Raw genomic sequence first — 15,100 nt, forward strand, 5'->3', positions numbered from 1 at the left:
TAGAACACATAGGACCGCTTGAGGATCTGTACCGTAAGACAATAGCGGTCTGGGAAACCGTGAATGCCTAGTCGGCCTACCTACACCTCCAACAACCGCAGAAGGCCGTCCCTCGGTGGGCTTCGGCGACCCGGTACACTAGAAGGATGACAGCTAACCTCTCCATTGGCCAACCACTCTATTTGGCCCGACACACTCCACATGCCAGTGGGATCTCCGGGATGGGGACTGTACCCTGAAGGGGATGGGAATTGCCGGATGAACATTGCCACGCCACTTCGGCCTCTGGGTTGGGTCTGAGACTTCGCGGAGCAGAGGCATGAGAGAACCTGGTGGTGTTGATCCTGCGTTCTGAGTAACGAGTCTCACCTTCCACGGACTCCAGGTTTCGGTGACACAAGCCAGGTCCACTTGCAGATCTCCTCCCTAGAAAATCCCGGAGAACTGTGGTGCTTATTGTTCTATGGACCTGGTGCACATTTGATCAACTACCTAGGGACGAAGCAGAGTATCCCTGGAACTCTGTCCATCCCTCGTTCCTAGGGATAGGTGAGGAGGTCAGGGAAAGCTGAAGCGAGCAGGCATCCATTTCTCAGCTCAGCTGTCTATCATATGGCCAGCCATTTCATACTGCTTGTATTTCTACCTCTGGTCCCATTAAAACTGGGATATAAAGTACAAAGTAGTAGTAGTTGTAGTAGTTGTTGTTGTTGGGTCTTTTTATTTTGGATTCTTTTTTAGAAATCTTTTTATGGATTCTTTTTTCCCTAAATCTTTTTTTTAAGTGTCTTTGCTTAAATTCCCCTCTCTGTATGAAGTTATATATAATTTCAATACATACATTATGTGTGTGTATGTGCTAAGATTATTGACACAATAATACACATATACACACACACATATGTGTGTATATGTGTGTATGTATATATGTGTGTGTATATATATATTTACACATACACATATACATACACGCATATACATATATACATATATATAAACAAAACATCCAGTACATTGCATGAGAGCACTTACTGAGACTCTCCTTTTCTCACTCCTTTGACTGCCCTGCCTCCTGCTGGTCTTGCATGTGACCTTCTTGACATTCTTCCTCTGCATTATAGGAAAAGTGGTGTGGCAATGCCAGGAGCTGCCACAAAACCTCATGCCATGAAAATACACTAACACTCATTCCATTGTCCCCATTTGGGTTACCTGTGACTTAACTGCAGCATGCCTTCACCATTTCTCTGGAAACTAGGAAACAGCACCAGGTCTTGGGTTTGCCAGTTATTCATAGCCTACAAACAGCTGTCTGAACAGGGAAATCAGTTACTTATGTATAATGAAACTGTTGTTCTGCATGTAAACCAAAGGAGGGCTTTTGTAAACATCCACATGGCATGGTCCCCTAATCATTCATTTTCTGGGTTTCCCTTGCTTTGCTCCAGTCTTTCCCAAATCTTGATATTGAAAAGATCACAGTAAAAGATCTGTGCATTCTGGCTGGATGAGATGGGATGTATTTTTACAGTCCATCAGCACCATTTTCCTTACCTCAGCCTCCCTTTCCATTATTGCCATTTCTCCCTGTAAACACCCCCTCCCCTTCTTTTGGAGCTTTTTTAAAAAAGTCAGAAACTACTAAATTGTTATGGCATTATGGAGATCCACAATCTACTAATGAGTCTCAAGTCTCAGCTTTTTAAAAAATAAGACCCTCATATTTTAGTTACTTTTCTTCTTATGTCTCCACAGTGAAAAAGGACTTACTTCCAAAATGAAAGATAAAGTTCAAAGGAACTAGCAGATGGTGTCAATAGATTACTAGAATGCAGTAGCAATAACAGCTGACTAAAAAAAAAGAAAGGACAATCCCTCTAGTGGTGCAGTGGGGGTGGGGGATGCAGTGAAAATGGTGGCTGATGGAAGAAAGTGCACACAAAAATCCAGTGTGAATGCCCCATTGCCAGTGAAAACGCCTCTGCATTCATGATGATGGAGTATGCTCAGTATGTGGATACAGCCATAGTAGCTTGGGCCACTATCATCCCAACCCAGATATCCTAATCTGTCATGACATCACTCTTTCTAAATAATGCACCTCATTGGCAGTTGTTGGAACATAGATTTTTTTTGCTAAGGCAAATGTTCTTTATCTCTCTCCCCCTCTCACCTTGCCTCTCCTGTGTGGCCTGGCAGGTCTTGTGCTGGAATGTTGACCTCTCTTATGAATAAACTTAACTTGGACTGCTGGTTGAAAAATGTTCCATTTTCTAAAAATAACTTCTGCCTTGTTGGACCATGTCAGCGGAAAGGTCTAGGTTTTTTTAGTTGCCTGAAAGTTCCTTAACCATTAGAGAATTACACATCTTGTCCCCTACTTCTACATAAATATCCTCAACTGCGTTATAGCACGGGTCTATCAAGGTCAGTTTCTCTCCAGTATCTCGCTGGCTGGCTGGCTGGCTGGCTGGCTGGCTGGCTGGCTGGCTGGCTGGCTGGCTGGCTGGCTGGCTGGCTGGCTGGCTGGCTGGCTGGCTGGCTGGCTGGCTGGCTGGCTGGCCTGTGTAGCTAGCTGGCTGGCTGAAGCTGGCTGGCTAGCTGGCTAGCTAGCTAGCTATCTAGCTAGCTAGCTGGCTAGCTAGCTGGCTGGCCCCGGCTGGCTGGCTGGCTGGCTGGCTGGCTGGCTGGCTGGCTGGCTGGCTGGCTGGCTGGCTGGCTGGCTGGCTGGCTGGCTGGCTGGCTGGCTGGCTGGCTGGCTGGCTGGCTGGCTGGCTGGCTGGCTGGCCCCTAGCTGGCTAGCTGAAAGCTGGCTGGCTGGCTGGCTAGCTGGCTAGCTGGCTGGCTGGCTGGCTGGCTGGCTGGCTGGCTGGCTGGCTGGCTGGCTGGCTGGCTGGCTGGCTGGCTGGCTGGCTGGCTGGCTTCAATGTAGCTGGTACAGCTGGCTAGCTGGCTGGCTGGCTGGCTGGCTGGCTGGCTGGCTGGCTAGCTGGCTAGCTGGCTAGCTATCTGGGTGGCTGGCTAGCTGGCTAGCTGGCTAGCTGGCTGGCTGGCTGGCTGGCTGGCTGGCTGGCTGGCTGGCTGGCTGGCTGGCTGGCTGGCTGGCTGGCTGGCTGGCTGGCTGGCTGGCTGGCTGGCTGGCTGGCTGGCTGGCTGGCTGGCTGGCTGGCTGGCTGGCTGGCAGTATTTCTTGAGGTTCTCATTTGATGATGGTCTTTCCCGTCACTAGGTGTTTGCTGGGATTGAACTTGGAATGACCCTGGGTGCTGTGATCAGATGCTGCTCACTGTTTTGCCGCAGCCATTTCCACCAGGGACTTACCAAGGACACCCGTTTCAAACCCCTTTCATACTTTTCCAACTAGATGTCATGAACTATTTACCTAATAGTACTGTGTGTGCACCAGATTTCTGGACTTCAATGTATAGCCTTGAGTCTGTGACTGGGGAAAGGTGAGTGGGGAATATTCTAAATAAATAATGAGATTACCATAACAGTTTATTAACACCTCTTTGTACAGTAGAGTGCTCCAAGGCACAGAGTGTCCATGTAGAGAATAATAAGCATCCACCAAAGTGAGACAAAGAGAGTCCTGGAGGGAGACATTCTTGCATGATACCCCTTGCAGCGGTAAGCATAGCCTCATCATCTTTCAATGTTTTTTTTTTTTCAGATTTGGCCCTCCGCTGCTTATGCGGGAAGACAGAGCCATGTCATGGGAGCAGCTCCAGCAGAGCATTCTGGGCAAAATGCGCTATCTGATGAGAAGAGAGGCCCAAGTTCAGGTATGTATCTGGCGGGCTTCAGTGTATCAACCTGTCTTTCTGACTCTGTATTGGCAGGGTGGAAAACATCTTGCATAGAGGACAGTGTGAGATGCTATGTTCACAGTAGGATCTGCAGAGGAATAAAGCACCGAGTGGCAGTAAGTATTCTGGAGAGCCTGTGGGCAGTAGATGAGCCACAAATGGCAAACTTTTCTTCCCCTGAGTCTATTTTGGAAAACACACACCCCTTTCCCTGATTCAGAAATCAAGGCATGACGTGGAAGGCCGTGTTCATCTTCATCAACCCTGGACTGTCACTAAATCTCAAACTTTTGATCCACTTCTGCAAACTAAATACCCCAAAGGGACAAATGATTAATTTTAAAGGTTACATTATTTTTTGTGTGTGGATGTTACTTGCCTTTCAGATTTGTTCTAAATGGTTAGCATTTTAATTAAATTACAACTTATTAAATCATAATCAGATGCCTTAAGGGACCTAAAATTAAATTGCAGAGCAAAATGAAGATTGATCATCACATCTGTATTCCAGGATAGTCCCTTGTAGATGTTTGGTGGGGCTTTTCCCTGTGCATGATCAACATCAAACTGTAGTCTCGGTGTGAGAGAGAATCCTGCTTCTGATCCATTAATCCCCTCTTCTCCTCCAAAATGAATTTTTAGAAATAAAATCTGGAGGCACAAGAATTACAGATTGGAAAGCCATTCTCAGAGGGAGTACACAAACTATTTTTTCTCCTTTTTCTTTGTTTAAACTGAGCATTTGGCATTGGATGAGGAAAAAAAATGAACGGATAGATGTAATTCCTTGCCAGTCATTTGGAGAGTGGGCTATATATAAAGAGAGAGTCTGTATGTTGCACAAATCCCTGCAGGAGTGCATTGTGTCTCTTTTCATGTTGCTTGTTAGGACACCCCCCCTCCCCCTGTCTGATGTGCCTCTCATTTGTTTGCTGGAGGAGTCTTTGGAAGAGCATTTTCTTACATTTCAGTCCTTAGCAGGATACGCACATTCCCTGTTATATAAACCAGTATTAGACTGATGTAGCTCCTTTACAGTCTGTGGGGTTGTGCACTCTGTCTGGAAGTTGTGTGAGGCTTATGCTACACTTGTTTTCATTTTAGCTTCCATGGCACATTTATTTGGTGTCATCATCAGAGGCACCAATATACATGCTTTGGGAAAGGAACTACCTTATTACTAGCTTCAGCTCTGAAGCCACCACCTTCCCTATTTCTTGTCCATTGGTCAACATTAAATCGATTATGGCTGAGCCCCTTGTCACTTTCTCCACCATTTGATGAAGCATGTTTTTGGCCAAGCAGGTCAGGAAGTTGCATGACTGTGGATACTTTGCAGAGTTCATCTCCCACAACACATCAGGGAAGTTGAAGTCACCCATAACTACCAGATCATATTGTTTGTATACTGTGTCAAGCTGTTCAAGGAGGGCAGCATCCACCTCTTCATCCTGGTCTGGAGGTTTATATCAGACTCCAACCACAACACTGTTTTGTCCTTCATTCCCAGATACTTCCCTTTTCCACCAGTATTTCCTGACAAACTGTCTCTTCTCATATAGTGCCACTCTGCCTCCTCTTCAACGCTTTTAGTTTTTCTTGAACAACTCATAGCCATCCAATACTACATTCCAGTAATGGGAATCATCCCACCAAATCGTGGTAATGCCTACTATGTCCGATATCTGCATTAGAAGTTCAGGCTCTTCCTTATTATCACCCAAGCTTTGGGCACTGGTACATAGATGCCTGAAGCCCCGCACTTTCATCTCCATTAGACCCAGCCCTCTCAGGTTTGCCTCTGGTGTTGCTCTCCTTCATTGAAATCCCTGTGTTGGTTATCTCCCTCTCCTTTAAATGTCATTTTGAAGTCCTGCTGATGAATCTTCCCAGGTTACTGCCAAACACATAGTTGAAGTCTATCACATGCTAGTTGATCATCATCCAGGAAACCTAGCCCATGATCTTAGAATCCAAATCGCTTCTGTTGGCTCCACCAACACAGCCACAGGTTCACCTCCATTATCTTCTCTTTCCATCACATTCACCTTCTTCTGAAAGGAAGGCTCGAACACCACCAGTGCCCCAATTCTCTTTAGCTTCCTCCCAAGAGCTTCATAGCCTTAATGCTTTCAGTAGTGTTCATGGCCATGTTGTTAGTTCTCACATGGACCATCACAAATGGGTAATGATCTGAAAGTCTGATTAGTTTTGGGATCCAGTCAACAATATCTTTATTTTTCACATCTGGCAAATAACACAGCTCTCGGGCCAGGGTAGGGGGTGGGGCCAGGCTTGGTCACATGATGTTCCCCACTCCTCCACAGGGGAGCCTCCTATGACCAGCACTTTCCTTTTCCTTCCAATGCCATTTCTTTGTATTTGCCTTTGTCTCCCTAATGTTTGTGATTCTTCCACTGATAGTGTTTCCATCTCTGCAGCCACCACAAGGGCCTGGAATTGATTCCTGAGTCCTAATGGCATTGAGTGCCATCTCAAAAGTTGCAGCACTCTGAGAGGTCTTGTTAGGGCAGTCAGCCATGCTGCTGTCCCTTTGACTGGTCTCCCTTTTCCTGTGCAGGGCATCAACATTTCTGTTAATGAAATCCTCCCTTTCCTTGATCTCAGGGAGAGTAGTAATCCTTTCCTCCAGGCAATGAACCTTTTCCTCAAAGAGCCTGACCACATTACAGTGCTGTCAAGTGAAATCTACCCTGTCCTCAGGAGAAAAAACGAACAGGGTGCATCCCCTTCACATGACTTAGGTTAGTCTCTTTTACATTTGTTTATTTTAAAAAAACCTTTCACGTTTCCCCCGTCTTTCATACCTTTAAGGGAGCTCTTCTGATTCTTTCTCGGATTATCAACAATGGGTTTTAGGCATCTCTTTTAATTATCTTTTTTCTTCTTCATTCCATCAACGAGAGGTGTGTATGACTTGGATGTTGTCCTTCCAAGAGAAGGGGGGTGGGCAGCTCCAGCTGGGAATGATGGCCGTGAGCTCCGACTTCTCTGCCCCTGTTAGTCCCTGCAGTTTGAGTTTCCATGTGATCCCAGCCAGGGCTTCTCCCACTAACTCCTGTTAACCTCAGTGATTGGCAGATGCCTGCTCTTAAGTAAAGCTGTGCAGCTGGTCATGTGCCTCTTGCCCCTTCTTCATCAATATCTTTTGGTACATCAGGAAGAATTATATTGATATCTCAGATGAGCATTTTCCACTGATCTGCTGAGTCTGTAATTTGGTGGCCGATAATAATGAACTGTTTGCAGGATGATAATGTCCCTTTTTTCTGTCTCCAGGCAACTAATCAGTGTACGCAGACTTATCCAAGCTTCTTTATCTCTGCAGAAGCATATTGCTGGTACATGTACAGTTTATGCTGCCTTGGTTCTGTCAATCTGTCTGGCTGACTCAGACCAGGACTTGACTGCCTACTTGCCTGCCATTTTTTCCTTTCCTTTGTAATGCTGTTTTTGGATAAGCTCAGAGGACAAAATGGCCACATGGCTGTCCTGCTAAATCCAGCCACACAGAGATCTCCTCTTGGGCTGTTGAGCCCGGTGCGCATAGCAACAAAACATGCCTCTTCAAGCCCGCCTTGTTTGCAGTGTCCAAAGGAGGACTGAATTTTTGGCATGCTGAGCAATTTATACACGACCAGCTTCCTGTGTGGAGTAGCTCTCCAAGCAGCCAGATATAAAGCAATCTTAAGGCAGCTATTTGGTGATCTGAAAACCTAGCCTACAGGATCCATGACTCTGAGAAAGGCTGCCTGAAAACAGTTACTAGATCCGCTCCCCATCCCATATCACCATCCCTCTGGATCACGGGGAAGGGACATATGATTGATCTTTCCTGATCAGTTAAATAGCTGATTAAGCTTGCTGGGCATAGGCCAAGTTGAGATGCAGCTTTTATTGGGAAGGACCAGCTCACCTAGGAGCAACTGGGTCTTTCTGCTACATGCTGCGCATGGTTCCCCCCTCCTGCTTTGAAGGAAAGAAGAGCTCATCTTGTAAAAGAGTCACAAGGAATGGTGAACCAGCAGCCCAATTCATCCGCCAGGGAGCCATCCCCTGGCTGCTTGACATGAAATATTAAGATGGAGCTACCTAGTTAGATCGCGTTCCTTGCAGAAGGCATCAAAATCTGAGGCATTTTCCCCAGTGTGGGCCGGGCAATGAGGGGAGATTTGCAGTTCATGAAGCCTTAATGAATTGTCTGCATTACATGGGCTCTGAAATGGGCTATTCAGCCACCATATTTTGGTCAGGCTGCGAGTGCTAAAACAGGAAGGCTCCCTGCTGACTTCAGTCTCCCTTCTGTCACTCTGAAGTGTGATCAACATTAAGACTCAAAGGCAGCAAATATTGGACTCAGAAGCTGGCCCTTTTGAAAGCAGTAAATTCACTCTCACACACATTTTTTGCAGGAGAGGTGGGCAGATGCTTCCACCCTCTCAACGCAACATGGGGTAATAGAAATTCTTGGGCAGCTTGTGGAGCTTTCCTTCTTCCACTGAAGGGGTGTTTTCAGTTCTTTGCTGTGTAGCTCAGGCTGTTTCCTTAAGTGGGGTTAGGAAAAACTGGGCCTACTGGTTTTGTGGGGCATCGTATTTTTATTTAACTAGTTATCGAGCTGCCAAGATAGGCATTAAATCAAGGCAGGATTTCCGTCAAATTGAATTCTCCCTGAAATGAATACGTTTGTCAGTCCTTCTGAAAATCCACGAGAGAATAGCCAATCCTGTTTGCCAAAGGGTGGTATATGCCCTGGGGGTAATTGCAGCAAAGGCCCTGCTCCTATATTCTATTCAACAAAAAGAACTCAGTGTGGTCATGTGAGTTCTGGTGAAAGCCGAAGCATTGTGAAGAACTGTGGATTCTCTGGCAGCATTTCAAAACATTATTTCAGCACCGCTTCCATTGAAACCATTATTATCTTCACTGGGAAACAAAGCACTTTGATAAAATAGCATTTATATTGCTCTGGATGCCCATTAGCGAGACTTGCCTTTTCCACAAACAGGAAAGAAAATGGCGGGCACAACTTTACAAAAAGGCAAGTCTCACTAATAGGCCTCTAGAGCAATATAAACGCTATTTTATCAAAGTGCCTTGTGTCCCAGTGACGATAATAATGGTTTCAATGGAAATGGTGCCGAAATAACATTTTAAAATGCTGCCAGAGAATTGAGGGGATATGGGGGTATGAGGGAGGCAGGCACCAGGACCCAACAAAGCATTCCAACAGAAAGAAGATCTAGGGAGATGTAGTCAATTAATTGACACATCTCCTGAATTCTTTATGCTGAAAAGGGTACAGCAGGTCAACATAGCACCCCATATCAGAAGGGTAACAGAACACAGCCTAACTGGAGGGTTGCAACCCATGTGATGTTCACATGAGGGAGGCTGCTTGTAAAGTTTGTTTATCATTAACCATGAAAATTTTTAAAGGCAGCCATCAGCACCTTTTATCAGGCCTACAAGCTCCCAGACAGCCCCCTATTGTCTCTGTAAAAGCAATCTCCTGAAACATTCCATTATACTCCAGACCTGTTCCCTTTATGCCCTCCTGAACAAATTCTGTTTCACACAGTTTGCAGAATGACAGACTCACGGCAGCTTTTCTGACTTCCTGAAGCAAGTCATTCCACAAGGAGGGAACCACAACTGAGAATGTGTGCATACAGGCAGCTATAGATCTTAGACATTTGCAGGGCAGTACCTTCAAAAGGCTTTGCTGGGATCAGCTAATTTGTCATGGCAAACCACTGCAGGAGAGGTGGTCCTGAAGGTATGAGGGTCCAAGGCCTTAAAGTGATAAAAGGCACTCCTGTCTACTGCCTACCCACTTCTTTTCCAGGAGCAAAGCAGGGATCAGGATGTGCGTGTTATTTGTCTCCTCCTGCTGATCGTGGGTTGTTTGCATAAAATAAATAGTGGCTGGAAGAGGCAAGGATGTTTGGAACAAGGCTGGGAAGAGGGTGGATTGAATTTGCACGCTCATCTTCCTGTTCTCACCACTAGGAGTACAGCCCTAAATACGTGTGGCACATCAGCAGATGTAATTCTTTTTTCCCATTTGTTGCGTTTTTACAAAAAGAGAAGCTGTCCATTTAAGAAGTTAAAAAGGCCCCTTGTAACTTAACACAGCTTGTTCTGGGCTTGTGCTTCTGAAGATCTGTTTTTGTTAAATTAGGTTTAATTAAAACATGCAGGTATTTAATTAACTCTGTGGCCCTCTGCTGTTTTCATGGCTGCCCGGGGATATTAATAGAAGCCACACTAACAGCACCAGCTGGCCATTCGGAGGTAGAGAAGTCTGTGGATGACTGCTGCCCTGTCACTTTGCAACTGAGGCGGAAGCCCAGGTCCAGGGGAAATGGAGGGCAGGGAAGATTACGTGGCCTGCTCTGGCGTCATGATTTCGAGGGGAAATGAGAGATCCCTAAGGACACTTATTAAAAGTAGATTAGCTAACAGTATGGCTAAGAGTATTACACAGTTTTGCAACAGGAATGGAAAAGTATAGAACATTTAAAAATGACCAGGAGCAGGGTGGGCTGAGCAGAGAAAAGGCAAAGGACCCAGCATATGCTACTCTGTATGGCTGCTTGCCTCTCCCCATAATTCACAGAAGCAGAATATTATGCAAAAGCATCCCAAGACTGGAATTCCTCTTATCTTGGCACAGGATTCCACCTGTTTTGGAGTTCTCATTTTCTTTTTAAAGCACATAACATACTGCCCTAAATAAAATATCTGCCCAGGTCATAAGCACAGCCTACCTTGTTAGTAAGTGAGTAACTTGGTGATTCTTAACAGGGGCCATACATCTCTCCGGAGCATAATTTACAAATTCTGGGGGGTATTCAGAACTTTGGTAGTGGAAAGTGCTGTTAAATCACTTATGGTAACTAGGATTTTCAGAACAAGATCCTCCAGATTAGAGTCCATATTAGTGTCCACCACTCTTAACCACTCTACAGTCAGGGAGCATTAAGAATTTTAGGCCCCCTGTTCTCCCCATTAGCAGTAGTTTCTGGCAGAGAGGTGAGTTGTTTTATATTTTTCATTCCACCTTAAGGATAAAATCTCAGCTGTGGATTCCTCTCCCAGGCCCTTAAAAAGTGGAACACAATAAATAGAAATAAAATGCAACATTCAGGAATTGCCTGATAGCCTTCAGTCACAATGGTCTCGTTGAACATGTGCGTGAGATTTTTGTACTGTATTCATTGATCATAATACACTTATTTAAATTTCTAAATCTGGAATGTGGTTTTTATGTCCTGATGTTTAACTTGTGCCTAAAGTACATTTGATGAAAGTGTACACATGGCTCTCTAGCTGAGGCCTGGTACTATAATATATTATTGCTACAGCTTTGGAAGGAAAAAAAGAACTCACAATTTATCTGTCTAAATAGGGAGAACAGGCAGACAAACATCTGTTTCAAGGAAAAGTTCTTCTCCCAAAATCCCAGTGTTTCCATTACTCTATATTACCTCCAAGATGGTGTCACATAGGAGAAATGGTCAGGGGAACTTCTAGTGTGGTGGGAGGGAACTGGGAACTGATCAGAAATCTATTTTCCCGGGGTAAGTATCCACTGGCCAGTAATTTCCAGTGACCTGAATTCAGCCTCCAGATAGTGGACAAGACAGAGTAAAATAGGAGGCTAAGTGCTCCCTTAGGACTTGACAGATCTCCAGAGACCTAGTTCTTTTCTTTCAGCTGGGGGGGCAGAGGGTAGAGGCACCACTGCTGCCTGTGCAGGTAAATAGATAGAAAATAACCATGGCTATTTTTAGACCAATGCATTAAGGTTCTTGACATGTGTCATTTGTGTAAAGATGCAGACATCCTGAATAGAAATACGATACATAGAGAAATAAGAGTGAGGAGGTGTTTCCCCTAGTTATCTTTTATGTGATATTCTATGCTCCATATAAATGTCTTCCATTGCAGCATAGGTTACTGCAAAAAGTAAAGTTGGTTGTTGTGAATCTGATTAATTTCTTAAACTGTCAGCAGACCCCTCCTGCGGAAGCCGTGGGGGGTGGGGATTGTGGTAGGCAGAAAGGTAGAGTTGCTGGTTGTTCCCTATCTGTGTTGTAAATATATGTAATATTAGGGTGGAAGGTCATATCTCTCTTTCTGACATCTGTCTAAGAGAACTATGGATTATGATCTGAATGGTGCCAGGATAATGGATTCATATTTGTCCCTTCATCAAGTCTCATTACAGTCTCTGTCAAGAGGACAAGGGAGCTGGACACAAAACATAATGAAATCCAGAATGTACTGGCTAATCAAACTCTGGTTTTTAATGACAAAACAGCATTATGGAGGGGGAGGGAGGAATAAATTAGTCCATTTGTATGACAATTGCAACTGGCACCAGAGGAAAGGTTGCTGAATGTGAAACAATTTTCTGATGGAGTGTCACACAACTGAGATTGTGTTGTAGTGTGGGATAGATCTGACTGCGTGAACATGTAATTTACTTGGAGTGCAGTATCAGGTCTTTGTTTTAGATTAATTAATTGACAGTTATGATTAGTATCTAGTTCTGTGAAGAAGTGAAAAGCACTGCTTGACTCATGAACATGTCCTGGAAAGAGAGAAAGTCCTTTTGGTTTGCCATTCTTTAACCACATAGCTTGTGTGACCAGAGCTTTTATGAAGCAAATCCCTGTGGTCAAGGTGGGCAAGGCTGAGAAAGGCCATAGGGTGGGCCCATATATTTCAAGAAAACCTTCTCCGTGGAGCTTGGACTAGTGTCATTCACGTACCATTGTGTCAGGGACAGGTTTGTCACTGCTACAAGACTGATTCAAAGTCTGGTACATTTCCTTTTAGTTGGGAATAACAATTGCGGTCTTCTCTAAGAGATCAGGGGCATTACTGGAATGGGGAATAAAGGTGTGTTTATGGCCAGGTTTTGTTGGGTGGATGGAAGCAGATTTTGTCCTCCTCATAATATTGTTTATTGGCTCCAGTTTTTGGTCCCATTTAATTTATTTGTAGCCATTTAAGCCTCCTCCTGCATGTAACAATTGCCTTATCTCGCATTTTAATCATGTTTGATCATGTTATGGAACGTTGGAAGGGGAGGGTATGGTGGGAACTAACTTTTTATGTACACAAACTGGGGGTGGAGACTGACTGAGGAATTTCCTTCTGAAATACAACAGAGTCTTATGACCTTGAGCAGAGCAGTTTCCTTGAATGTCTCTGGGTTTTTTTTGTTCTTTAACTAACTCTTAACTGTTCTCAACCACACTAAGAGCAGTGAACATGTTCGGGCCTCATCAGCCCTTTCTTGGGTGGGTGGAAATTCTGAAACAATTTTAAACATCCTTAAATGCATCTTTTCTGTGTACCCCAAATAGGGGGACCCAACCTTTTTGAGCCTGCAGACACTCTTGAAATTTTGAGAGAGGGTGGTGAGTGCTACTCCAAAATGGCTGTCACAGGAGTTGGAACTGCACCCAACTGGCTGCCACACTTTGCAAAAGAATTGCAGAAGGAAAATAAAAAGAAATAAAAGACATCTGGGACTGGGAGGTGGGAATTGAGAGAAGGGAGTATAAAAATAAAGAAACCTGGAATGTGGACAAGAACCACAAACCTGGAGGCTTACTAGTGCTTCTGATTCTCCAGTGGCATCTGCTACTGTTGCATCCATGAAAAACCCTTTCATTTGAACTCAAGTAACTAATAACAAGTCCTGCCTTACTGTGGCCCTTCCCACTTTCTGTTAAGCTTGGTGGGCTCCAGGAGAGATACAGTGGAACCTCCGTTTTCATCAGTAATCCGTCCAGAAACTATTCAAAGCCGACAAAAACTGAGGCAATGATTTCCACAGGAAAGTTCCATAGGAAATTAGCAGTGAGGTCAGCAAGGTACGGCGACAAAAGCGGCGAAATCTGACTAAATCCGAGGCAACCAACAAAAACCAAGACAAAATGTTCACGGAAAAAATCAACGAAAACCAAAACCGATAATAACCGCAGTCAGCGAAAACCGAGGTTCCACTGTACTGGTGGGTGCCATGGTGTCCATGGGTACATGTTGGGGAACTCTGACCTAGAAAATCCCCTCAAGATGCGAAGTCCTGACCTTTCTGTCTTTTTGACTGAACCCCGCTGTTAGAAGGAAAAAGCTAGGCCTTTGGTGAAAAATTGAAAAGGTGAAGGAAGACAAATTATTGGGAAAATCCCCTGTCTCCCTCACTGGGGCAGCACCAGATGAGGTTGGGTTAAAAAGGGTTGTGTACTGACTGGGATGGGGAGGGGGCATGCTTATTTTTCGTGGGATGTAAGTGTATTGTTGTCATTTTTACAAAGCAATGCACATTTTAAAAATACAAATCCATTTTAAGATTTGCATCAGCATTACTTCAGATCTGTTTTCATACATGCTTCAGTCTCAAGGCAGGCTTTCCTTTTATTGCTGAACATCTGCAAGGTGCAAATCCACACCAATATTGATCTTATTAGGCAAGAGCTGGACTTGTGGATTGTCGTGCCTTGTGATTTCATTCCCAAGAGGTGGGATTTCACTGTGCCTGAGCACCAGTTCTCTCATAGTTAGTTTCCTCTATGAACAGCTTCATCTTTTTTTTAGCTACATGGTAACTTGCAATTATGTACATAAATGGAATAGTATCTGGGAACACCTACAGTCAAAGTGGTTGGAAGTGGTTGGAAGAAATTATCAAAGTGGTTGGAAGTGGTTGGAAGAAATTATAAAATGAAATGATTGCCAGAATGGCAGAATGAGAACTGGCATAACATATCTAAACTGTGAAGTTCTAAGATTAAATCTCCCCTCAGCCATAAACTCATTAGAACACTGTGATTTGCCTCAGTCCCATATCTGCAGCATGCAGGTTACCAATTCTGGCGAGTTGCTTGGTAGTTGTAAGAATAACTTAAATATATTCTTCAGCTGTTTGAAATGAACTAAATCAGCGCCTCTTATTCTGATTATCTCTGCATAATTGGTTTTGCTTTCATATTTCCCATGCAACTGCCAAAGAGGGGTCGCAGCTGCTCACTTGATATAGAAACATTGTTAATTGCACTGTTGTAACATACTCATTAATTATTTGATGGAGACACTGTGATTTGCTCCTTGAAGGACATCTGACACAAAGATTAGCCACAGTTCTCTTCCCAAGAGACAGCTGACTCTTTGGTGCTCTCATAGAGTCTGCTTCCTCTGAGGCCTCTGATTTCAAAATAATATATTCTGTGGGGATAGAACAGGGGTAG

General features: G+C 44.4%; 1 protein-coding gene across 1 annotated transcript in view; it reads left to right on the forward strand.

The window, feature by feature from the left end:
- The window catches only part of USP43 (ubiquitin specific peptidase 43), a 139,628-nt gene that overhangs the window by 105,672 nt on the left and 18,856 nt on the right, over nucleotides 1-15,100 (forward strand). Inside the window, exons 8-10 of the mRNA XM_048487400.1 lie at nucleotides 3,674-3,785; nucleotides 6,391-6,574; nucleotides 13,214-13,267. Of these exons, the coding sequence (XP_048343357.1) occupies nucleotides 3,674-3,785; nucleotides 6,391-6,574; nucleotides 13,214-13,267 (350 nt within the window). The remainder of the gene's footprint in view (nucleotides 1-3,673; nucleotides 3,786-6,390; nucleotides 6,575-13,213; nucleotides 13,268-15,100) is intronic.

The sequence above is a fragment of the Sphaerodactylus townsendi genome, linkage group LG03 (genome assembly GCF_021028975.2).
Source record: "Sphaerodactylus townsendi isolate TG3544 linkage group LG03, MPM_Stown_v2.3, whole genome shotgun sequence".
NCBI classification, from domain to species: Eukaryota; Metazoa; Chordata; class Lepidosauria; order Squamata; family Sphaerodactylidae; genus Sphaerodactylus; species Sphaerodactylus townsendi.